We start from the raw sequence: 26,878 nt of genomic DNA, 5'->3' as shown, positions 1-26,878 counted from the left end.
CTCCCCTTTAGAGTTGTTGTTGTTTGCTTATTTTTATGCTTTTTGATTAAACTGAGGTCATCCGTGCATGTGTGGTGAGCGCGATTCGCACACCAGAACTCTTTGGCTAAACCTTTTATTTTGCTTGCAAAATTTCCGATTCCTGGGCCGCCGTGGTCGTCGACCCACATGTGAGATCAGCCTGCTGTCCTCGGAGAATACCTGCTATAGGTAAGTATCTTCGTTTTACGTCCTTTTGTTTTTGTGGTGTTTAAAAGGTTAAAGAATCTTTTTTTTTATTTGACTATTCCATTCAATTCATAATTTTATAAACTTCTATCATATCCACGTCATCGTTCCAAGCTGAAAAGCACTAATCTGTTTAGCCTTTCTTCAGAAAGGTGTTCTACTACCTTTATCATTTTTGCCTCCCCTTCTCTGAACCTTTTATAGTTCAATTGTTTTCCAGAAGGAGCAGCCAGAACTGCACTTGTACTGATATTCTCATTTTTTTTCTCAATTTTAACATTATATTTATTTAGTCATCGTACATTAGGATTAAAATTTGGATGTATTATCCACAATGATTGCAAACCTTTTTCTAGGGTGGTCACTTCTAAGTGAGAGCCTGAAATTTTGTACCTGTACTTCTATGTGCATCATTTTACACTTGTCCACATTAAAGCTCATGTGCCATTTGAGATGTCCAGTCTTCTAGCCTCACAAGATTTTTCTACAAATCTTCACAATCCTCTGCTATTTTAAATGAATCTGAATAAATTATCTCATCTGCAAATTGATACCTCACTCATCATGTCTATCTCCAGGTCATATATGAATATGTTAGCAGCATAGGTTTTTACAGCACACATATAATTTGAATACCATTTCCTTTGAGCATTGGTGAGTGAAGTTTTTGTGCAGTGCCAGCGGTATGGTTTCTACGCTGTTGGCTTACCGTGGGAGTTCGAGCATCTGCCCATAGGTTTCTGCACTGTTGGCTTACCGCGGTTATCTGAGCATCTGCCCGTAAGTTTCTTAGTTTGATCTAGACTGGCAGTGATGTAAATGTATAAGGATGAAAATAAAAGCAACTAAAGTACAATGACATTCAAAAACAATGTGCATTTGATAATGAGTTGAAGTGTCAAGAAATACATGGAAAAAAAGCAAAAGATCAACGAGACCAAAGATTAATCATAAAAATTAACACCACTAATGAGCAACTTTTACATTGAGTGAATTCCTTCAAAAAGGTGGTAAATAAATCCTAATAAGTTATTAGCACAACTTTCCTACTTGAAGAAACCCCCATTATTTTCTAATCTTCAATGACATTGCCCCTCACCCAAGCAGCTTTTACCATCCAAAAACATTCTAATCTGTTTTGTGTCCAGAATACTTCACTAAGCTTTTATATGGCTAAAGAAAAAACAAATCACCAACAAGTGCATTACACGCTCCATGTACTAAAGAAATAACCTCCTACATGTCCAAGGGTCCCTTATATATATATATATATATATATATATATATATATATATATATATAAAAAGAATGCTATAATGTTCAAGCATAGTCTGGTTCTAACACATACGATGCCAAAAAAAAAAAAAAAAAAAAGGCTAGAGACTCTTCCTTTAAAGGTTGTTCAAACTATTTGGTTAAGATTCAAGCTGTCCAAAATTAAATCTCCCTGCTGTGCGTTTTATTTCCAAGCAGATAATATACCTTGGACAGTGAGGTGAATCCCCGGCACCTGAAAACAATAAAACAATATTTCCTCCACATCTTGTTAGCTGAGACAGTGGCTTATTGAGAAAAATTAAAGTGTCATAGTATATTAAACGCCTGTACTAGTTTTCTAATCTCCAATCTATGATGGGCAGCTATAATATATTATACTAATGGTGGATACCCCTCCCCCCCCCCCCCCCCCCCCCCCCCCCCTTACAGCACGGTCAACAAATTCCGAACACCATCCTGACGTCCGTAACTTCATAGCTCATTTTCCACAACCTCTAAGAAGAAAAGCAGCTGCTCAACCTCTCTCAATGAAGCGCGATTGGGTAGGAGTTTAAGCTTGAGTCGCGCGCCAGTTCAGGAAATTCGGAAAACTCTCGCGGGACTTTAGCACGAGATTTCCCCGACTTCCTGAACAGGCGCGCAGCTCAAGCTGAAGTCTAATCGCGTTCTAAAAGTGAAAGAGATGTCTTTCTTCTGAGAGGACTCTGCAAATAGTAAGGCAAGGGGGGGGGGGGGTGGATAGGTTGCAGACTCTCAAACTGCTTGGGAGTGATAGATTCTATAGGGAGAAATACTGGTCCTCCTTTTTCTGGAGCCATATGGTAACCCTAAGGGTGGGGGGTATGAGAGAGAGAAAATGGGTGAAGCCTGGGGGGGGGGTGTGGACTATGACAGAAAGAGACTGGGTGAAGCGGGGGAGGGGCGGAATATGAAAGAGAGTGAGAGACTAGGTGTAGGTTTAGCAGTGGTATGTGAGAGAGAAGGATTGACTGGTTCGGACCCAAGCTACGGTAATAGTGAAACAAATAGGCAATTGTCTCTTTACTTTGCCTGAGCGGATGCTGGCAGACAATTAACAGCTTGCTTTGGGAGGGAAGACTGCTGGTTTCTGCCATTGATTTCCAGAGGCACCTTAAGAGACCGAAATGAGAACACAGCGGGGGTAGTTTTATACCAGGGTGCCCACATTTATGCATTACTTGAGCACATAAGTTTTGTAGAATACTGTCACTTTTGCAGGTGGGTGTATATTTCAGCATGTAAGTGGCAGCAAAATATTTTATAGAAGTGGAAATGTTCATATGGGAGGGGTACGCGTGAGATTGCCACTCACACATACAACTTAGAGAATACTTTAGGATGCAATTGTCCATGTAGCATTTGGGTGTCCACCAGGTTTATGGCTGTGTAACTGCAGGTGTCTAATTGTAAGGTGCACTGATATGGGTTACACGGAATCTGGGTACCCAGATGCCATTGTAGAATAGACTTTTGCTGTGTGGCATCAGCACGCTTTAAAGGAGGTGCCTGCTTATAGAATTACCCCCAGTATGTAGGGTGAGTTCAGTTGTTATGTCATATTCTATTGAGTTGTGCAAAATATGTTGTAAATCTGTTTACCCAGATCCATCAACTAAATATATTAAAAAAGAGACTAATATACTAAACTTTCTTTGCCCACAGACACAAAATAGGAAAAGAGCCTTAGTAAATTGGTATCTTAAAGAGTTACTTCTCAACTGGGAGAATTCCTCCCCCACCCCCCCAAACTTCACTGGTAATAATGTTAGTGGGGTGGGAATGGAGAAGCAACAGTGCTCTCAGCCAATGGCTCCTATGTTTTTAGGTTAGTTCCTAATTTGTTGAGGTCTACTTTACTTAGTACAAACCTATTACCTGCACTATTTAGCAAATGCTTTTTTATGGTTTTTTTTCCTTGGTATTGGCATAGGTTGGAGGTGTATATTGAGTAAATGCAGAGAAGGAGAGACCCACTCAAACGAATGAATCAATATTGGGATCCAGTGGTGCAAGAGTATTAACTCTATCTATTTGCATTCAAAACTTTATGCATTCTTTTCTTGAAATTAAAAATGCTTTGCTTGGCCAAGAATTTGAACTTGTACCACTGCTGGGTTCCAGTCCTATGATTAGAAATAGGAACTGATATGGTAAATTTAAAGATGAACTGATTCATAGTTTCATATTTTGAAGGTACAGTATATCAGCATTGGTTACAGGATTAATCTTTATTTCTAAGTTTGAATTTTCCTTCCTGAAAGGGTGGGTTTACTTGATAGTTCTGATTGTCTTTTACCCTTTTTGCCCAGGAGATGAATAATGTGTACTTCAAGATTTTTGGCTCCTCCTCCCAACCCTACTCATCTCCCTGAAATTCACCATCAAAACTTGGGCTGTCTGACCCCCCCCCCCCCCCCCCCCCCCGTCTCTTCAGGAGCTAGGCTTACCCTTTCCACCTAGCAGGAGAATTGCTAGTTTTTGTTGCTTTGTCCATTTCTATCCAATTAGCAGTAATGCTTCACAGTTTGATCCATGTTTTATATTTTTAACTTTTTTTTGCTGGGAAGGTGCTTTCCCTGTACTCTTGAGTTTCTGGGAAGACTGAATAGACTTTATGGCCTTCATCTGCCATTATTTTCTGTATTTCTATGTGTCATTATCCTCCTAATTTAAGTATTTGCCCCATACAACTGCAGTACATTTTCTGGTGCACCACCAGCTTAAGCAGTCACACCATGCTTCCCCCCTCACCACCACCCTCCCCCCCCCCCCCCCCAGATATGAAATATACAAAAATTTTGGAAAATGGGGGAAACTGCAGGAGTGGAGGAGTGGCCTAGTGGTTAGGGTGGTGGACTCTGGTCCTGGGGAACTGAGGAACTGAGTTCAATTCCCACTTCAGGCACAGCTCCTTGTGACTCTGGCAAGTCACTTAACCCTCCATTGCCCCAGGTACAAATAAGTACCTGTAAGCTGCATTGAGCCTGCCATGAGTGGGAAAGCGCAGGGTACAAATGTAACCAGAAAAAAAAACCATACAGGTCAATATTTAGACTTAGCAAGTGTTTATGTATTATGGTAGCAATACATGTGGAGGGGCATTTTCGAACGGGGCCGGCCATCTCTAAGGGTGCCCATCTCCGAGGACGGTGCCGCGAAGGGGTGGGGCCGACCGTATTTTCGAAACGAGATGGGCGTCCATCTTTTGTTTCGATAATACGGTCGTGGATGGCCAAATCTCAACATTTAGGTCGACATTAGAGATGGTCGACCTAAATGCTGAGATCGCCACTGGATGTAGAGATGGGCGCCCTCGGTTTTCGGCCATAATGGAAACCGAGGCCGGCCATCTCAAAAACGAACAACTCCAAGGCATTTGGTCGTGGGAGGGGCCAGGATTCGTAGTGCAGTGGTTCCCCCCCCCCCCCCCCCCCCCCCATGTGCCAGGACACCAACTGGGCACCCTAGGGGGGCACTGCAGTGGACTTCACAAATTGCTTCCAGGTACATAGATCCCTTACCTTTATATTTTATTTATTTAGTAAACCTATCCCCATCCTTCCTCATTTGTTGTTTTGTTTTTTTTTTATTAAGTTTTAAGTACTTTAAGTGACATGCGTTTCTTTCAGAACATACACTTCACTGGCATTTTTTATGCTTGCCTTGTATTATAAAGCAGTACTACCCTCTAGAGGACATTGTCCTGTACTGCAGGCAACCTTCTCATAACCACAGTGAAAATGGGCGGCAAGAACAGCAGGAAAGGTAGCGGGAAAATGGCGGGCGAAACAACGGAGAAACAACAATAGTAAAGAAAGTAAAAGAAATGAATGAGGCCACAGCCGTGAAACGAAAAGGTACGAAAGCAGTTCTTGTTTTCGTCCCCCCCCCGTTTTGTTGTTTTTTGTAATTTTGCGGCCCACTCATGTGCCGGCGCAGTTGGAAATGCCGTGAAAACGGTAAGCGGAATCCGATGAGAATGCTAGGCAGCAGTACCAAAGGACACCAATATAGCCGCTATACCCCCTCCGCCGGTCTTCACTACCGGCAGTAGACAGAAAAAAACCGTCAAGCGAACACCAATATAGTCGGTGCTATACTCCCTCCACCACTCTTCACTACCGGCAGTAGGCACTAAAAAACCATCCAGCCACAGAACCTAACCCCCCCGTCTGTTATCGCACATACCCACAGCAGCAACATCTGCACGAATGTTGTTCTCGTTCCAGCGATGTTCCTTTGCTGCGTGCTACACAGAAAATGACCGCTTCTGCTGCTGATGCTTCTCCCTTCTTCCCATACAGTTCCGTCTGATAGGTCCCTCATGCGTCTGACGTCACGTACCATTGCCTGGCAACGGTTCAGCGATCTCTTCACTGTCAGTGTTCCGCCCTTGATGTCATCACGTTTTGACGCAAGGGCGGGGCGGAGACAGATGGGCAGAGAGAGATGGCTACACACTTACGAACCCTTCAGTGAAGCCATGGACTCAGCTTCAGAACGTTGAAGGTGCTTTTTATTATAGTAGATTAGTGCTTTTTCACAGTGTATTCATTTAAGTTTGTTTGCGCTTCCACACTGCTTTTTGTGAAGGGAATGTTGGTTAAGGGCTTTGTTTTGCAGTGTGAAAGACCCTATAAATGAAAAAACTTGTCCACCCTCTTTAGCTACCATAGTTCTGGTAAGCTGCTTGGGTGACTTTTATATTTCTGAGGGTCTTAAGTGTTTAATTTCAATTTTAAATAATGCACATTATTGTATAAGTTATGTGATTGGCTTTGATTCCCTTGGTTTGTGGACATTATCAGGCTTATTTTCTAAAGAGAAGGGTGCCCATCTTTCGACACATCGGGAGATGGGCGTCCTCCTCTCAGGGTCGCCCAAATTGGCATAATCGAAAGCCAATTTTGGGCGTCCCCAACTGCTTTCCGTCACGGGGACGACCAAAGTTCCCGGGGACGTGTCAGAGGCGTAGCGAAGGCAAGACTGGGGCGTGCCTAACAGATGGGCGTCCTCAAGCGATAATGGAAAAAAAAAGGAGCACTTGGGTGACTTTACTGGTCCATTTTTTTCTTATGACCAAGCCTCAAAAAGGTGCCCGAGATGACCACTGGAGGGAATCGGGGATGACCTCCCTTTACTTCCCCAGTGGTCACTAACCACCTCCCACCCCGAAAAAAAACAACTTAAAAAATTTTTTTTGCCAGCCTGAAATGTCATATTTGGGTCCATCGCAGCAGTATGCAGGTCCCTTGGGGGGGAAGTATGTGTGTGTCAGTGGAGTCATAGCGAAGGCGTGGACGTCCTTCTTTCAAACATTTTGAACGTCTTGAACTGCCCCCCCCCCCCCCACAGGGACAGCCAAATTTCAAGGGAGAGGAGTGGCCTAGTGGTTAGAGCACTGGTCTTGCAATCCAGAGGTGGCCGGTTCAAATCCCACTGCTGCTACTTGTGATCCAAAATCCAAATAAATAAAGGGGGTGTCGGAGGCATAGCAAAGGCATGGACGTCCTTCTCACAGAAACATCCAGGCATGGACGTCCTTCTCACAGAAACATCCACATTTGGGACGTCCTCAACTGCCATCGCAGGGACGGAGGCATAGCGAAGGACGTCCTTCACCCATACTCTTAAAAAAAAAAAAAAAAGACATCCCTGACAAGCACTTGGACGTTTTCACCTGGACTTGTATTTTTCTAAGGTTGTAGATGGCAATTTATTTAAGGTTGTAGACGACTATTATACACGCAGCTTGTCTGCATGTATGAAGCCGTCTTTGGCATGCGCAGAGCAGCCACGCATAATGCTTGGCTGCTCTGCACTGGCTTCCCCTCTTTAGGAAGGAAATCATGTGCAAATGAGCTAACAGTAAGCAGCTCATTTGCATGCGATTTCCTTCATGCATGCCCGTTCCTTTCCGAATCGCTAAGGGATTGGTAAGGGCTTTTTCCGTTCAGTTAGTGCATCAGTTAGTCCACTGCAGTGCCCCCTAGGGTGCCCAGTTGGTGTCCTGGCATGTCAGGGGGACCAGTGCACTACGAATGCTGACTCCTTCCATGACCAAATGAGTTGGATTTGGTCGTTTTTGAGATGGGCGTCCTCGGTTTCCATTATCGCCGAAAACCGGGGACGACCATCTCTAAGGTCGACCATCTCAACATTTAGGTCGACCATGTGTAAGGTCGACCTAAATGTTGAGATTTGGGCATCCCCGACCGTATTATCGAAACGAAAGATGGCCGCCCATCTTGTTTCGATAATACGGGTTTCCCCGCCCCTTCGCGGGGACGTCCTGCGAGGATGCCCTCAGGAATACTTGGGCGCCCCGTTCGATTATGCCCCGCCACGTCTTTAGAGTAAGCCAATACATGTGGATTTGCCTGGTATGGTGAATAAGTTTTTAAAACATTAATTGAAAGAAAAAAAACGTTGGACTTAATGGTCTTTATATTTTTCGAACACTTTGAGTCTCTGATAGAGCTGTTTTTTTTTTTTTTTTAAATTCCTTGCCCTTGCAGCAGCAGTATGTTCCTAAATGCAGAGCAGGTGGCCCTGGTGGGGCAAGTGTTTGAATCCTACTTACTGGAGTATCACCAGAAGGACCTCCTCAGCATACTGAAGGAGGTGGATGATGATATACATTACCCTCTGGTTGTGAATGCTATGACCCTGTTTGAAACCAACATGGAGATTGGCGAGTACCTTAGTGCCTTTCCCAGCGAGGTGCTTCCTGTGTTTGATAGTGCCCTGCGCAGAGCAGCCCTAACCACCCTACAGTCGGTACCATCCTCCCTGAATGAGGGCCTCCACATGAAACCAAACCTTCATGCAAGAATTACAGGTGAGCCTCTTGAGATTTAAATCTTCACAACTCTGAATCTTCACAAGCCAGACATTCAAAATATAAACAAATTAGTTTTTAAACTTGTATTTGGAAATACATCTACAAGAATTCATGATAGCTCTTTTTTGGAGTGACTTCCATTTACAGCTTTATTTATGTTGCTTATTATTAGGTCCTAAACCAGTTTTGGGCTCATTTTCAAAAAGAGAAAAATGCCCAAAAAGTGTCATAAGTTTGCATTTGGACGTTTTTCTCACAAAAATATCTAAATCAGCATTTTCGAAACCTATTTTTAGACGTTTTTCTCTGACGTCCACCAGAAGTACGTCCAAATCTCAAGGGGGAGTGCCAGGGGCGTTTCAGGGCGGAGCTTGGGCGTTCTTAAGACTTAGACGTTTTTCAGCCATAATGGAACAAAACAAAACCATCCAGGACTAAAACTTAGACGTTTTGAGCTAGACCTGTTTTTATAATGAGTAAGGCACAAAAAGGTGCCCTAAATAACCAGATGACCATTGGAGGGAATCAGGAATGACCTCCCCTTATTCCCCCAGTGGTCACTAACCCCCTCCCACTCCCCAAAAATGGGATGAAAAACATTACTTGCCAGCCTCTGTGCAGCCCTCAGATGTTATACTCAGGTCCATCAGAATAGCATGCAGGTCTCTGGAGTAGTCTAGTGGTGGGTGCAGTGCACTGCAGACAGGTGGACCCAGGCGCCTACCTCCCTCTACCTGTTACACTTGTGGAGGAAACTATGAACCCTCTAAAACTCACCAGAAACCCACTGTACCCCCATATAGGTGTCCCTTTCACCCGTAAGGGCAATGGTAGTGGAGTACAGTTGGGGGAAGTGGGTTTTGGGGGGCTTAGACAAGGTAAGGGAGCAATGGTGAGATGTGTACTTGGGAGCATTTTACAAAGTCCACTGTAGTGCCCCCTAGGGTTCCCTATTGCTTTCCTGGGATGCCACTTTTCCATTATTCTACCTGATGCCAAGCTTTCTATTTTTTCTAATATCTGAGCCTTGTGTCTCTTGTTTATCAGTAGATTTGGTCTTTGAATTCAGATCTGTAGATAAAATGGAGGTCTCATTACATATATCCAAATGCCAGAGTGCTATTTTTCCATACTTCATATCAAGAGTGTACGTTCCTTAATTACCTGTCCCAATGCAACTGAAGCTTTTACCTCCTCAGTTCAAGTAAATGGTTTCATCCATGTGTGGATTCTCTGATGCCATGTGAGGTATTCTTTCCAGCCAAAGCTTTTACCACACTCAGAACATGTAAATGGTTTCACTCTATTGTGGATTTTCTTGTGTATTGTGAGGTCTGCCTAAGGCCTTTACTACACTCAGAGCATGTATATTGTTTCACTGCAACATGGATTCTCTGGTGGACTGGTATAGCAATGATCCATAGAAAGTGTGTTAAAAGCGTCATTGAGGACAGCCTTACAGGTAGAATAATGGAAAAGTGACATCCCAGGAAAGCATTAGGGCACTGCAGTGGACTTCGTAAACTGCTCCCAGGTACACATCTCACCACTGTTTCCTTACCTTGTCTGCTAAGCCCCCCCAAAACCCACTACCCCCAACTGTACACCATTACCATAGCCCTTAGGGTGAAGGGGGCACCTATACATCGGTACAGTGGGTTTCTGGTGAGTTTTGAGGGGTTCACAGTTTCCTCCACAAGTGTAACAGGACTGATTCTACAGCAGTTTGAACTTTGTTATCCTCTATAAATGTTTTTCTGTGACTGAAACTTTTCTTATGGTCTGTATCTTAATGGCATGATTTTGTGCATTTTACATTTGGACATTTTTTGTTCGAATATGGACCGAAAAACAAAATGTCCAAATCACAGAATGTTTTTCAAAACAGTATTTTCAAAATACAAAGATAGACCTTTTTTTGTTGTTGTTGTTGAAAATGACCTTCTTTCCTGTTCAGAATTTGGACGTTTTTTTGTAAAATGTCCAAATTCAGATTTAAACGTCATATCGAAAATGCCCCTCTATATCACTTTAGTTCTACCCCCAAGCTTCTCAACTTGTTTGTTTGTAGTCTAACGTGCACAAACTAGATTTATGGTGCACTAAGGAACTGAGTGTACGCTGATGAATTCACATCCCTAATCCATATATTTTTATGCAATTTATGTGCTGCTGCATTTCATCTGTAAAGATTAGACTTCTTTTCTACTGAGGCATCTGTTTTTCCCTTAAGAAGGTGAAAAAAAAGCTCTTTTTGCTGTTTCTGTAAATTTCTCGCAAATGCGTTTAGTGTGTGTCAAAATTAACTGATCAATAATGACACGCAGAAGGTAATTTTATAAAGGGCTATCTAGGTTGACACAGAAAGAAGTTGCCTATTTCTAGTTTATTTTATAAAGACAATAAGGAGCCCTTTTACTAAGCCACGCAAAAAAGTGGCCGGTGCTGTTAGCATATGGGTTTCCCACGCACTGCAGCCACTTTCAGCACGGCTGTAAAATAGCCACATTTCCATTTTGTTCTCAGTTAATTCATGGCCATTACCATGTGAGCCTTTACTGCCACCTACTTTTTGGCACCAAGAGCTCCCATGCTAACCCCATGCTAATTGGGCAGCGTGCGACAGTGTGTCTGCCCTACCCGATTAGCACAGGGCACTCCTACTTTCTGCCCGTTGACACGCCTCCCACACTAAAAATAAAAAAATAATTTTTAGCACAGGATTAGCGCATACAGATCGGCACACTGTCACGAGATGTCTCAGCACGTGCTGTGGCAGTTCTTTTTGGCGCGTTTTAGGCACGCGGTAGTGCCTACCACAGCTTAGTAGAAGGGCCCCTTTAGTAGTTTGTAAAGTCACATAAATACCTAAGGATAAAGTGGCTGAAATTGCGAGAGCAGGGGTAATTGTTAGCATGTAACGTACACACATTTTATAAGTTACATGTGTGCAATTTCGTCCGTACATTTACAGTCAGGTACACTTTTTTTTTTTTTTTTTTTATGCTGCTGGGTGCTTTCTTCTGTGACATGTTCTCAAAAAAAAAAAAAGACAGCCACATGCAGATTTTGTAAACTGCGCTTTCTTTGTGTAAAACCAGGTTTTCCATTTAAAAAGCCTGTCTAGAATTATCCTCTAAAGGGGTAATTTAAGAGTTGGGGTCTACTCATATGTTTTGCGTAATACAAAATACTTGTGTAGAATCTGGGAGACATGCCTGTTCCCATATAGGTGTAACTTCAGATGTGTATAAATACACGTGTGCCTTCTGCATTTGGTAATACTCAGAAGTGGCAGTCATTCCCCGAACCCCCCCCCCCCCCAGCCTCTTTATATGGGAAACACAACCCCTAACAGTACTACGACTAGGGGCACCATTTTGACAGAAGTTGCTGGCAATTGATTTTCAGCTTTTCCTACCCTTATTCAAGTCTTTTTAATATTGTGCTTGGACTACTGTAATACTGTTAATGCCATTACCACTCAACAGTCAAAACGATTGCAGACCCTCCAAAATTCAGCAGCCAGACTCCAGTGTCACGCTAGAAAGTTTGATCATGTAACACATTTGTTTATTTGCTTACATTGACTCTCAGTTAACTATTGGATCTTGTTTAAAATCCTCTACCTAGCCCACAGTGACTCACAGTATAGGATTACCCCTATAACTTGCCTCGCTAACAATTCCTTATACCCCCATCACGACCTTAGATCCCTCGATTCCCACTGCATGGTATTTCCAGGTCCTAAGTTTGCATACCATGAATCAACAAGACACTCAGCCTTTTATTACTTGGTCCCTAAACAATGGAACCACCTACCCCCTTATATGCATGCTGACCAGTCCTTTCAGAAGTTCAAAACTGCCATGAAGACTTACTCTTTCGGTTTGGTGGTCGGCAGTGTTTATGGTATAGGCCTGACTGCCTAGTTTGCCTGCATCTGCGCTCAGTTATTTGATGCTGTTTTTGAGTATGTGCGACTGTTACTGTCCTATCTGGCTATATTGGCGTTCCTTTCTTATGTGTTTTTAAATTTGTGAACTGCCTTGACCTACTCGCTGGGAATAAGGCAGTATACTAAATTCAGAATACCCGTAAACATAACGATAGGTTTCTACTGTTGGTCAAGAGCTTGAGATGGTACCTGTGGAATGAACAAGAGGGCTATGTTTTTCTAGACCATTTCACTCTTCCATCTCTTTTCTCTGCCTTCCGCAGGTCTGCCGGTTTGCCCTGAATTAACCAGGGAACATATTCCCAAAACCAGAGATGTAGGCCGCTTTTTGTCCGTCACCGGGACAGTGATTCGCACCAGCCTGGTGAAAGTGCTGGAGTTTGAACGGGACTATATGTGCAACAAGTGTAAGCATGTGCTGACGGTGAAAGCAGACTTTGAACAGTACTATGCATTCTCCTGCCCTGTGTCTTGCCCTGATGAACAAGGCTGCAACTCAACCAGATTCACCTGTCTGTCGGACTCCTCAGCCACTCCCTCCAGCTGCAGAGATTACCAAGAGATCAAAATCCAGGAACAGGTGATTATGAAGGGAAATGCACTATGAGGAGAAAGTAACTATTCTACATGGTGTCTGGAAAAATGGGACCCCTTTCAAAATCCTTTGCAATTGTTTAAACATTTATATGACATGTGAAAATATATTAGTCCGACCTTTATTAGGAAACTCCCTTGGCAAACGCTTTGCGCTGTATGCCTTAATTTTTTCCCAAATATTTAATCGCAACTTCCATATCATCATGCTGATCAATCCATAGACTGGTGGGTTGTGTCCATCTACCAGCAGGTGGAGATAGAGAGCAAAGCTTTTGCCTCCCTATATGTGGTCATGTGCTGCCGGAAACTCCTCAGTATGTTCTCTATCTCAGCAGGTGGTGGTCACACACAGCAGCAGCTCTGGCTAGGCTTCCAAGCCTAATTTTTAGGTTTTGTTGAGCGCCTGGGGTTGAGGGCTCTTCTTGAGCAAGTGCAAACCTGGTGGCGCCAGGTCCCTCCTTTTCTCCCCCCTCCCGCTGGCTCCGTTAAAAAAAAAAAAAAAAAAATTTTGGATGTCCTTAAGGGCGTTTATTTCGACGTTTATTTAAACGTTTATTGCAGCTACTCACTGGGACACCAGGTCGTTACAGCTCAGAGCGAGAAGCAGGTAATTTTTACCTTTTTATAGCAGGCAGGGGGTTCCCCGATTGATCACGTGGCCTATGGCGTTGGAGGGCGAGGGCGCGAAGAATCGCTCGGGGATGCGGGGGTTTTAAAGTCTGATTCGCCCTTGTTGGGTGTCAGTTTGGAGGCCGGTCAGTGTCCCGGGTCTTCCTCCGGCGCGGCGGTTTTTCCCGCCATAAACGCCCATCCCCCGCTGCTCGCCTCCGCCATCTTGGCCGGCCACTCTGCTCGGACGGCTTCTTCTTGGGCAGCCCTTGAGCCGGGAGACGTTCATGCCATGGACGCCCTTGATTTGGGCGACGGCAAAAAAGCGGCTAAAGTTAAGCGCCGTTCTTCCCGCGCGGCTCCTTCGCGGAGTGTCGCGCCGGACGCCATCTTGGATGCGCAGCATGGTTCTCCCCCGCTCTTGCGAGCGCCGGTTGAGGGTGCGTCTAGGGCTGTGGCCCAAGCTGCTGAAGTGCACAGTCTGGGGGGTTTCTCCCCCGAGTTTATTTTGCTGCTGCATCAGGCCTTTCTTATGCAAAACGCTGCCCCTTCTCCCTTGTCCGATAAAGGGGTTGAGGCCCCCGGAAGTAAACGCCCTCGGGTGGATGCCCAGGCCTTAGAGGACGCTGTTTCCTCTGATGTAGATGAGGGCAGCGTATCTGAGTTCTCCCAACGGTCCTTTGGGGATTCCTTGGAGGAGACGGATTCCCGCTCGGATGGAGCGGATGACCCCTCTGCAGCACGAATCTTTCGCTCAGAGGATTTGCCCAACCTGTTATTGCAGGCCATGAGCATTTTGAAGATTTCCTCTCCGGAGGACGTCTCTCCCTCAGCCCCTGTTGGCTCCGCCATTATGCTGGGGACGAAGCGCCCGCCTAGAACCTTCCACGTGCATGATGCCATGCACACCTTAATTTCGGCTCAATGGGATGTCCCGGAAGCGAGCCTCAAAGTGGCTAGGGCTATGTCCCGCCTCTATCCTTTGCCTGAAAGTGAGAGTGAGGCCTTTGTTTGGCCTACCGTGGATTCTTTAATCACTACGGTGACTAAGAAAACGGCGTTGCCAGTGGAAGGTGGCACGGCACTAAAGGACGCCCAAGACAGAAGATTGGAAGCGGCTTTAAGGTCGTCCTTCGAGGCGGCTGCCTTAAGTTTGCAGGCCTCAGTTTGCGGCTCCTATGTGGCCAGGGCGTGCCTGACGTTGGTGCAGCGGGCTTCCCCCTCGGATCCTTCCTTGAGGGCTGACTGGCCGGCCCTGGAATCGGGCTTGGCTTATTTGGCAGACTTACTGTATGATGTCTTGAGAGCCTCGGCCAAAGGCATGGCTCAGACAGTCTCTGCGCGGCGCTGGCTTTGGCTGAAACATTGGTCTGCGGACCACGCCTCTAAGTCCCGCCTGGCTAAGTTGCCTTTTAAAGGCAAGCTGCTCTTTGGGGTCGAGCTGGACAAAATCGTGACCGATCTCGGCACGTCTAAGGGCAAGAGGTTACCAGAGGTCAGGGCTCGGGCCAGTGCTCGCCCCGGTATCTCCAGAGGACGGTTTCAAGAAGCCCGTCGGTACCGCCCGGGCAAGTCGGGCTCCTCTGCCTCCTCTTCCTTCAAAAGGAACTTCTCCCCCAAGCAGCATTCCTTTCGCAGAGACCGCCGTCCCGGAGGTACGCCCTCCGGTCCTCCCCCAGGGTCTCGTACCCAATGACGGGGTCTTGGTCCATGGCCCAGTGCAGATTGGAGGACGCCTGTCCTCGTTTCTGGGCGAGTGGACCAAAGTAACTTCAGACGCTTGGGTGCTGGAAGTCATCAGAGACGGCTACAAGTTAGAGTTCTGCCGACCCTTAAGAGACGGGTTTGTACTCTCTCCCTGCAAGTCTCCGGTCAAAGCTGTGGCAGTGCAGCAGACCTTGGACAACCTGATCCGCCTGGGTGCGGTCGTTCCGGTGCCAGAAAATCAGATTGGCAAGGGACGTTACTCCATTTACTTTGTGGTACCAAAGAAAGGAGGTTCTGTCCGGCCTATCTTCGACCTCAAAGGGGTCAATCGGGCCTTGAAAGTGCGGCACTTTCGCATGGAGACTCTCCGCTCTGTTATAGCGGCAGTGAAGGCAGGAGAGTTCTTGGCTTCCTTGGACATCAAGGAAGTGTACCTGCATATTCCCATCTGGCCTCCTCATCAACGCTTTCTGCGTTTTGCAGTCCTGGGACGACACGTTCAGTTCAGAGCCCTCCCTTTCGGGTTGGCTACTGCTCTGCGGACCTTCTCCAAAGTAATGGTGGTCATCGCGGCCTTCCTGCGAAAGGAAGGAGTACAAGTCCATCCTTATCTGGACGACTGGTTGATCCGAGCCCCCTCTTATGCAGAGTGCGGCAAAGCTGTGGACCGGGTAGTTGCTCTTTTGAGCTCCCTGGGATGGATCATCAACTGGGAGAAGAGCCAGCTGCGCCCGACTCAGTCCCTGGAGTATCTGGGAGTTCGATTCGACACCCAAGTGGGCAGAGTGTTCCTGCCAGACAATCGGATTGTCAAACTTCAGGCTCAGGTGGACCAGTTCCTAGTAGCTTCTCCTCTTCGGGCTTGGGACTATGTGCAGCTGTTGGGCTCTATGACGGCCACGATGGAAGTAGTGCCCTGGGCCAGGGCTCATATGAGACCACTGCAACACTCTCTGCTGCAGCGCTGGACTCCGATGTCGGAGGATTATGCTGTGCGCCTTCCCTTGGACCCAGCAGTGCGCAAGACGCTGAGCTGGTGGCTGCAGACAGACAAGTTGTCTGCAGGAATGCCTCTTGTGACCCCTGAGTGGATTGTCGTCACGACGGACGCCTCTTTGTCGGGCTGGGGAGCCCACTGCTTGGGAAGGACAGCGCAGGGGCTCTGGTCTCCTGCAGAGGCAAAGTGGTCTATCAACCTCCTGGAACTCAGAGCCATTCGGTTGGCGCTTTTGGAGTTCATCCCGGTACTGGCGTTGAAGCCAGTACGGGTCCTGTCGGACAATGCCACGGCTGTGGCCTATGTCAACCGCCAGGGAGGTACCAAGAGCGCCCCTCTAGCCAAGGAGGCCATGAATCTATGCCAGTGGGCGGAAGCGAACCTGGAACAGCTGTCAGCGGCCCACATTGCCGGAGTCATGAATGTCAAGGCGGACTTTCTCAGTCGCCATACCTTGGATCCCGGAGAGTGGCAGCTATCTGCTCAGGCGTTCTTGGACATCACGAAGCGCTGGGGCCAGCCGAGCCTAGATCTGATGGCGTCATCGGCCAATTGCCAAGTGCCGCGCTTTTTCAGCAGAGGACGGGACCCTCGATCCCTGGGAGTAGATGCTCTTCTCCAACAGTGGCCGACACAAGAGCTTCTCTATGTGTTCCCGCCCTGGCCCATGTTGGGCAGGGTGCTAGACCGGGTGGCAAAGCATCCGGGCCGGATAATCCTGGTGGGTCCGGACTGGCCCAGACATCCCTGGTATGCGGACTTGATCAGGCTCTCAGTCGACGATCCTCTGCGGCTGCCAGTGGAGCAGGGCCTGTTACATCAGGGTCCCGTGGTGATGGAGGATCCCTCCCCCTTTGGTCTTACGGCCTGGCTATTGAGCGGCAGCGTCTGAGAAAGAAGGGCTTCTCAGACAAGGTCATCGCCACTATGCTGAGAGCGAGGAAGCGCTCTACTTCTACTGCTTACGCCAGGGTTTGGCGTATCTTTGCAGCGTGGTGTGAAGCAGGCTCTCACTCTCTCCCTTCACTGCTCCAATTTCTTCAGTGTTGGCGTTCCTGCAAGAAGGTCTGGAGAAAGGCCTGTCGCTCAGTTCCCTTAAAGTCCAGGTAGCGGCTCTGGCTTGCTTCAGGGGCCGCCTGAAGGGTGCTTCCCTGGCTTCGCAGCCAGATGTGGTGCGCTTTCTCAAGGGAGTTAATCACTTGCGCCCTCCTCTGCACTCAGTGGTGCCTGCGTGGAATCTCAACCTGGTGCTAAGAGCATTGCAGAAGCCGCCTTTTGAGCCTTTGTCGAGGGCATCTCTGAAAGACCTGACGTTGAAAGCAGTCTTTTTGGTGGCTATCACTTCAGCCAGAAGAGTTTCCGAGCTCCAGGCACTCTCATGTCGAGAGCCTTTTCTGCAGTTCACTGAGGCAGGAGTGACTATTCGCACAGTGCCTTCCTTCCTGCCCAAGATTGTTTCTCGCTTCCATGTGAATCAGCAGCTCTGTCTCCCTTCCTTTCGTAGGGAGGACTACCCAGAGGAATACTCTGCTCTCAAATATCTGGATGTGAGACGTGTCATCTTCAGATACTTGGAAGTGACCAATGATTTCCGGAAATCGGATCATCTGTTTGTCCTGTTTGCAGGTCCTCGTAAGGGTCTGCAGGCTGCTAAGCCTACAGTGGCAAGATGGGTCAAGGAAGCCATTGCAGCGGCTTATGTGGCCGTGTGGAAGGTGCCGCCTATCCAGCGGAAGGCTCACTCCACTAGAGCTCAGGCGGCCTCGATGGCAGAGGCCGGGTCCGTCTCCTTGGAAGAGATATGCAAGGCGGCAACTTGGGCATCGGCCCATACCTTCTCAAAGCATTACCGCTTGACTGTGGCTGCTCGGGCGGAGGCCCGGTTTGGAGCTTTAGTGTTGCGGTCAGGGATTTCAATGTCCCGCCCTGGGTGAGTACTGCTTCGGTACATCCAACCAGTCTATGGATTGATCAGCATGATGATATGGAAGGTAAAATTATGTATCATACCTGATAATTTTCTTTCCATTAATCATAGCTGATCAATCCATTGCCCCTCCCAGATATCTGTATTGTTTATATTCTGGTTGCATTTCAGGTTCAAGTTTAGTCTTCAGTTCCTGTTCAGAAGGACTTCGTGTTCAAGTTTTTTCAATGGATTCTTCAAGAGTTGAGACGAATTTGTGTTACAGTGAGCTGCTGCATTCCTCTCCCCTCCGTTTTACGGGGCTGGATTGAGACTTAAATTCTGCCGGCGCTCCCTCCCGCTTCGTGCGGCAGTAGGGCAGCTTTGTACCCCTCCCGCTTCGGCGGTGTTAGGGTCAGTCAGCTCCTCCCGCGGTTGCAGGATAAGCCAGATCCCCCCGCATCGGCGGGTGTGGTGTCCCTCCCCCGCTCCGCGGGGATGAGCTGGACGGATTCCCCTCCCCCACTTGTGTGGGGATGAGCTGGGTTAATTCCCCTCCCCCGTTTTGGCGGTGGTGAGCTGGGCAGAGTGTCCCTTTGTGGGTGTAATTCTCTAAGTGCTGAGTCCTGCGGATGGAGCTTGGATATCGACATACTGAGGAGTTTCCGGCATAAGGTTGAGATGGGATTAAAATTTTGGGAGGGAGAGACAGACAGACTGAAATCATGGTGTGATGAACAAAGAGGTTTTCCAGGCTGATCTCAGCTATACAACCCTGAAGTGAGAAGCAATGTGTGTGTGTTTGTTTGTTTTTTGTGTAGGGGCTTAATTATGCACTGAGTAAAAAAAAAATGTCTTCTATTTCTTTTAAACGTACTTGGTAACTTCATGGCATGTATTTTTTGAAAGAGTAAACAATTGATCACATCTACCCTTTCTACTCCATTCAGGATTTTTTTTAGATCTTTATCAGCCAAATGTTCTCTACATCTTTAAAAAAAATAAAATAAATATATATATATATGTATATATATATGTATATATACTACCTATTCAATGACCAAAGATATTTGTTCAAAGCGGTATACAGGTACACATACATAAAACATTACACAAACTGAAAAAAACAACTAACAATGAACTGCTGGTGCAACAAATCCTACTGCCCCCTCTGCCTCCCCACCCCATACTTGCTCTGCATCTCTTACTATGCAAACTAGTGTCCCCTCAAAAAAAAACTATCTACTTCATTCTATTAGAAAGTTTTGGGATTCTACTAGTTCATTGGCTGTTCTTTATTCCTTAGTGATGTCACAATTAGACTATTGTAATGCTGCCTATGCCGGCTTAGCAAACTGTCCTCTAAAGTGCCTTTAGTCTATTCAGAATACTGAAATTGTATATTTTCTCACATCAGATCATATAATCTCCCTCATGATTCAGCATCACTGGCTTTCAGTCCAGTTCAGCATACAATCCCAAGATTTTAATTCTAAAGCACAAAATTCTCTTCAGCAGTCTCAACATATCTTTCTTCTTTGGCTGTGCTGAACATTCCTACCTGATTCCTCTGATCTGTGTATGAATCGCTGTTAACGATAGCATCTGTGTTTTCTTCTCAAATTGCATCTATTCTGTTCTTTTCTCGGCATTTATATCCCGCTTATATCAAAAGGGAATCAAAGCAGGTTACAGAAACATTTATTAAGATCATCAAACTTACTAAACAACCCAAAGTATTTACTAAAAAATAAATAAATCTTCAGGCTTGGCAAAACATTAGTTGAAATCATCTTCTAATCCAACCCAAAATATTTGCTAAAAAGATAAGCCTTCTGAGCTTTATGAAACACCAAATAATTAGTTAACCTCCAGATTTGAAGTGGTATTGAATTCCAAATTTTACTTGATGGTTAAATTAAAAGAGATATCATGAAAGTTTTTGTAATGAACATGACTAATAGCAGGAAAACTCAGTCTAAGTAACAATCCAAAAAATGATGAAGTCCGGACAACAGTAATAGTTAAAAGTTCAATATGAGAAAGTGGACACCTCAATGTGGGCACAGAGTGGTAGCCAGTGCAAGTTTCTCAACAGCAGAGTTGCATGGTCAAATTTTCTTTGACCAAATATCAACTTTGCTGCAGTGTTCTATAATAGTTGCAATTTATTATACGGTCTCTGATGTATACAGACATATAAAGAATTGCAGTAGTCAATTTGAAGACATTATTATAGCCCGAACCAATATTTCAGAATGTTCCAGAAAAATAAAGTTCTAATTGCTCTTAACTGAATTAATCTAAAAAAAAAAAAAAAGTATTTTAAATGATTTGCCTGGTGCTCCAAGGTCAATCGAGAGTCTAAAATAAAACCTAAAACCCTGGAAGAGGTTTCATATTTACCCCCCCCCCCCCCCCCCCCCCGTTTACTAAGCTGTGCAGTAATGCCGACACAGCCCATTCATTTTGAATGGGCTGTGTTGACATTGCTGCATAGCAGCTGCTAGTGTGGCTTAGTAAACGGGGGGGGGGGGGGGTTAATTTATTCACCTGTCTTTGATGCAATAGATGATAAAATAACTGATAAGGTATTACTAAAAAGCTAAATCTTGGTTATCGCAGTATTGAGTTGCCACAGATTCCAGGTAGCCCATAACTGAATCTAAAAATTAAATTTTGTGAAGTAACAATCAGAAATTAGAGGACTTTAAAATAAAAATATCTTATGCGTATGAATATCCATAATATTGTGATGAATTAAGAAATAAACCTAATGAACTCATGAAAACATTAAGGGCCCTGTTTACTAAGCCTAGCTAACTTTTTAGCACATGCTAAAAATTAGTGTGTTCTAACGATAGACACCCATAGGAATATATATAGTGCATGCTCATTTTTAGTGTGCGCTAAAACGTTAGCATGCCTACAGTGTGGCTTAGTAAACAGGGCCCTAAATAAAATTGGTGATAAAGGAAAACCCTAGGGCACTCCATAATCTGGGCTCCAACTGCTAGAAAACAAATTTATTCCTTGACGCAATACTGCCCTTTTTTTTTTTTTTTTTAAACCTCCAAACCAATTTAAAATAGCATCTGACAATCGAAGTTCACTTAGCCTACCTAACAGTATGGCTAAGGTTCTGGAATGAATTGTATAAACTAGGATGTTAGATTTTTTTTGGAGACCAATAATATTTTGGATATTAATCAATTTAGCTTCTGTTGGACCACCAGATTCAGGGCTGGTAGGCCATGATGATGGTGGAGGACCCTTTCAGGGAGGAGGGGGAGACAGGGCGTAGGAGGAATGGCACTGGACCCTTTAGGCTGTAGCCTGGAATCATCAGATTGTGGCTTTGAGGCCCTTTGCTCCCAGCATAGTAAAATAACCCCTGCTTTTAGCCTTGATAGAGGATGTAGACTTTTAACATGGTATGGCGGGAGCAAAAATGTATTATTGGGTTGCGTTGGGTATTTCTGCAATAAAAGGTGAAGTCACAGATGAAGGGGTGTATAAAATAGTAGAAGTGTTAATCCAGGGCAGGCCATTTACCCATTTTCGAATTAGGCACTATGTTAATGCCTTAGGGCATAATAATTTAATCAAAGAGGTATGGGAGATGCTATCTAAGACTCGTTGGGAGCAACAAAATAAATTTTGGTTTCAATAGTATTTGTCACCACTGAGGGCTTTAAAAATTGGTATTATGAATGAAGGTGAATGTCCTACATGTCAAGATTGGGCCGCAATCCTAGGTTATATGTTCTGGTCCTTTGCACGAATATATACCTACTGGGGGAGGGGGCATAGTTGCTTATTTTCATGATTTACCAGATACAAACATCCCAGTGAACCAGATATCCCAGCTTTGGAAAGTACCCTCAAGGGAGAACAGTTTCTTCTTTAAAAAAAAAAAAGGATTCCTGTTAGGGAGAAAATGCATTTTAGTTCAGTGGAGTTTGAGAGAAGCTCCCTCCCTTATGTAATGAAGGAATGAAGTGCTGCATCCTTTTTAAAGTGTGGTAAGTTTTTGCAGAAATTAACTTGTCAGTGCAAAGACTGTGTATTAAGGGGCTCATTTTCAAAACAGAAAAACATGCAAAAAGTGGTATATGGACCTTTTTGTTTGCCAAAAGTTTCAAATTGATGTTTTCCAAACCCATTTTTCAGACTGTTTTCTATGCAGTTTGTATGCATTGTGTCCAAATCACAAGACCTGCTGTTGAAGTACGTTAAAATTTTTAACACACATTAATCATGTAACGCATTAAATGTGCAGCCCTAGGACTAATATGATACAGTGTCAGAAATATCCACTTAACACCTATGTAGAACAATCATATAACAAATGCATGTAAAATAAATATCAACACAATTCACATGATAAGACATTGAAGGAAACATGGGATATATAGACAGACAAGTTTGGGTATAACAATGGAGTTTGGATAAATAAAAGTGGGTGAAGAAAACATTGCAAATATATCTTGCCTTTCTCTTGACTGGTTGTGTATTCTATACTAATGTAAATTATTTAAAAACTTTGTGTCATCTTAACAAATATCAAAACCTTTTACATTGTTACAAAGTAACTACCCCCCAAAATTGTTACAAGTATTTTATCCTTCAAAATCATCCAAGCCCCAAATATCTTTAAAACGGATCCCTTCAAACCGCCCAGGTTCCCTGAGTTTCTTTTCTCTACTTCTATAACGTCAGAGCAACCCCTTTTCAAAAAGCCAAGAGGGTCTTTGAGGATTTGGAAGGTGGTGGAAATGAAAACGGTAATGGAATTCAAACGTGCGTGGGATAAACACAAAGGAATCCTTCTTGATACCCTGTTCTCACTTGGATTCCAGGGCTCTGTCCTTTCCTGGTTCTCTTCCTACCTCTCCCTCCGCACCTTCAGTGTTCACTCTGGTGGATCCTCTTCTACTTCTATCCCTCTGCCTGTCGGCGTACCTCAGGTTCTGTTCTTGGTCCCCTCCTCTTTTCTATCTACACTTCTTCCCTTGGTTCATTAATCTCATCCCATGGCTTTTCCTACCATCTCTATGCTGATGACTCCCAAATCTACCTTTCTACCCCTGATATCTCACCTTACATCCAAACCAAAGTTTCAGCATGCTTGTCTGACATTGCTGTCTGGATGTCTCAACGCCACCTGAAATTAAATATAACCAAAACCGAGCTTCTCATTTTCCCCCCCAAACCCACCTCCCCCCGTTTTCTATTTCTGTTGATGGCTCTCTCATTCTCCCTGTCTCCTCAGCTCGAAACCTTGGGGTCATCTTTGACTCTTCTCTCTCCTTCTCTGCTCATATCCAGCAGATTGCCAAGACCTGTCGTTTCTTTCTTTACAACATCCGTAAAATCCGCCCCTTTCTTTCCGAGCACTCTACCAAAACCTCTCGTTTAGACTACTGCAATCTGCTTCTTGCTGGCCTCCCACTTAGTCACCTCTCCCCCCTCCCCCCTCCAAAACTGGTTGAGCCACCACCGGTAAAGTGGAAACTGGTTAATCTGATGAAAAAAAAAAGTGGCTAGCTATTTAGTGCCATTTCAATCATAGTAACATAGTAAATGACGGCAGATAAAGACCTGTACAGTCCATCCAGTCTGCCCAACAAGATAAACTGATTTACATGGTATGTGATACTTTATATGTATACCAGAGTTTGATTTGTCCTTGCCTTTCTCAGGGCACAGACCGTAAACGTCTGCTTGGCACTGTTCTTGAACTTTCCATATCCATTTACGAAAAGGGCATAGACCGTAGAAATCTGCCCAGCACTGGTTTTGCGTCCCAATTACCGGCGTTGCCACCCAATCTCCGCTAAGATTCCACAGATCCATTTCTTCTATCCTACTACTACTACTACTATTTAGCATTTCTATAGCGCTACAAGGCGTACGCAGCGCTGCACAAACATAGAAGAAAGACAGTCCCTGCTCAAAGAGCTTACAATCTAATAGACAAAAAAAATAAATAAAGTAAGCAAATCAAATCAATTAATGTGAACGGGAAGGAAGAGAGGAGGGTAGGTGGAGGCGAGTGGTTACAAGTGGTTACGAGTCAAAAGCAATGTTAAAGAGGTGGGTTTTCAGTCTAGATTTAAAGGTGGCCAAGGATGGGGCAAGACGTAGGGGCTCAGGAAGTTTATTCCAGGCGTAGGGTGCAGCGAGACAGAAGGCGCGAAGTCTGGAGTTGGCAGTAGTGGAGAAGGGAACAGATAAAAAGGATTTATCCATGGAGCGGAGTGCACGGGAAGGGGTGTAGGGAAGGACGAGTGTGCAGAGATACTGGGGAGCAGCAGAGTGAGTACATTTATAGGTTAGTAGAAGAAGTTTGAACAGGATGCGAAAACGGATAGGGAGCCAGTGAAGGGTCTTGAGGAGAGGGGTAGTATGAGTAAAGCGACCCTGGCAGAAGACAAGACGGGCAGCAGAGTTTTGAACCGACTGGAGGGGGGAGAGGTGACTAAGTGGGAGGCCAGCAAGAAGCAGATTGCAGTAGTCTAAACGAGAGGTGACAAGGGTGTGGATGAGGGTTTTGGTAGAGTGCTCGGAAAGAAAGGGGCGGATTTTACGGATGTTGTAAAGAAAGAAACGACAGGTCTTGGCAATCTGCTGGATATGAGCAGAGAAGGAGAGAGAAGAGTCAAAGATGACCCCAAGGTTTCGAGCTGAGGAGACAGGGAGAATGAGAGAGCCATCAACAGAAATAGAAAACGGGGGGAGCGGGGAGGTGGGTTTGGGGGGGAAAATGAGAAGCTCGGTTTTGGTTATATTTAATTTCAGGTGGCGTTGAGACATCCAGACAGCAATGTCAGACAAGCATGCTGAAACTTTGGTTTGGATGTAAGGTGAGATATCAGGGGTAGAAAGGTAGATTTGGGAGTCATCAGCATAGAGATGGTAGGAAAAGCCATGGGATGAGATTAATGAACCAAGGGAAGAAGTGTAGATAGAAAAGAGGAGGGGACCAAGAACAGAACCTGAGGTACGCCGACAGGCAGAGGGATAGAAGTAGAAGAGGATCCACCAGAATGAACACTGAAGGTGCGGAGGGAGAGGTAGGAAGAGAACCAGGAAAGGACAGAGCCCTGGAATCCAAGTGAGAACAGGGTATCAAGAAGGATTCCTTTGTGTTTATCCCACGCACGTTTGAATTCCATTACCGTTTTCATTTCCACCACCTTCCAAATCCTCAAAGACCCTCTTGGCTTTTTGAAAAGGGGTTGCTCTGACGTTATGGAAGTAGAGAAAAGAAACTCAGGGAACCTGGGCGGTTTGAAGGGATCCGTAGGTTACTGACGTCAGACAGGGGCGGGCCCAGCAGGAGAAAGACGCGCCATCGAAGCTGGGCGAAGGCAGGCATCAGCTTTCTTCTTGCCCGTGCAGCGCCTTCGGACAGAGGAGAGAGGCGCTGCACGGGCCCGGTAAGAGGGAGGGGGGCCCGATGGAGGAGGGGAATGGCGGCGACGACCCCAAAAGGGGGCGGGGCACAGGACGGAGGATGTCGGGAGGCGGAGCTGAGGTGAGAGAGTAGTGAGGAAGGGAGGGGGGCAGGGGCTGCTTGAATTTTGCTTTTTCGGGATGGGGGGAGCGGCGGAAAGTGGGGAGCAGCGGGGGGGGGGGGCAAGGCCGTCCGTACAGGACGCTCCTGATGAGCGCCCTTGCCCCCTCCCGATCCTTTTTTTATTTTTATTTATTTATGTGTTTTCTGACGTCCTTTGGACCAATCACAGCGCTTTTAGCTCTGCTAATGCGCTGGGATTGGCTCAAAGTTTGTTTATTTTTTTACTTAATGATTTTTCCTGGCACAGAGCTGTCCTAACGAGTGGTCCAGACCTCTCGTTAGATTTCCTGCCTTTTTCCTGCGTAAAGGCAATCGGAAAAGGTTAGTGCATGTCGTTTCAATGGGGTTTTCACACTAATTGCTCATCTCCATTCCGTTTTCGTTAGCTGCTGGCTTCCTCGGTAAAAGCCCTTTGATGCATGCAACGGATCAAATTTTCCTCGTTGGAGAGTCATTAAAGGCTCATTTAGCTTTAGTGCATCTGCCTCTAAGACACAGAGATAAGTGTTTGTTATCAGCAAGTGATTACAGAGCTTGGTTTACAACCTGGATTGAGGAACAGCAGGGATGCTAGTGATAAGATGATGCAGAGAGGACAGCTGATGAGATAAACTGAAAGTTGTAGATGGTAGCTGGATGAGAAGAGTTGTCCAGATGAGCTGAATTGATGTCGTTTATATCATTTTGTTATCAGCACTGTCTCATTAATCCAACAAGCTTTTTTTTTTTTACCATGCACAATCTGTCTTTTTATGTCCCGTGTACATCTAGTAGCGCTATAGAAATGTTTAGTAGTAGTAAATATTCTGGACAAGATCAATTTCTTTTAATTGTACAAGCACCAATACTAAATTTGTTGGATTGATGTAATGTAATTTATCTCAGTTGTTCCAAGCAGCTGTTGACAAAATTACAAACTGTTCAAAACATGACCTTACGATTGAGTTATTAATTTAAAAAAATCTGACAGTATTTCTCCAATATATATATGCAGGTTCACTGGCTTTCAATATATGCCAGAATCTTATTCAAATTTCTGTGTTTGACATAAGATAGTGTTTGGGTTAGCCCCTTATATCTTGTTAATCATTTTGTATTTTCACCCTCAGTGAGAGATACAAGAGCTTCCAATTTGTTCAATTATCCCC

General features: G+C 45.3%; 1 protein-coding gene across 4 annotated transcripts in view; it reads left to right on the top strand.

Moving 5' to 3' along the window:
* Positions 1–2,132: 2,132 nt before the first annotated feature.
* MCM9 (minichromosome maintenance 9 homologous recombination repair factor) overlaps positions 2,133–26,878 on the top strand; it is a 142,401-nt gene continuing 117,655 nt past the window's right edge. For 2 of the 4 annotated variants that reach the window (XM_030198552.1, XM_030198556.1), the window contains exons 1-3: positions 2,139–2,219; positions 8,046–8,368; positions 12,593–12,909. In XM_030198552.1, the coding sequence (XP_030054412.1) occupies positions 8,053–8,368; positions 12,593–12,909 (633 nt within the window). In that variant the 5' untranslated portion in view covers positions 2,139–2,219; positions 8,046–8,052. Of the gene's footprint in view, positions 2,220–8,045; positions 8,369–12,592; positions 12,910–26,878 lie in introns of all 4 variants that reach the window. The other 2 variants (XM_030198553.1, XM_030198554.1) reach the window with 2 other exon arrangements.

This window comes from Microcaecilia unicolor, chromosome 3 (assembly GCF_901765095.1).
Source record: "Microcaecilia unicolor chromosome 3, aMicUni1.1, whole genome shotgun sequence".
In the NCBI taxonomy this organism is placed as follows: Eukaryota; Metazoa; Chordata; class Amphibia; order Gymnophiona; family Siphonopidae; genus Microcaecilia; species Microcaecilia unicolor.
Note: the sequence above shows the minus strand (reverse complement) of the source record. Positions and strands in the feature narration are given on the sequence as shown.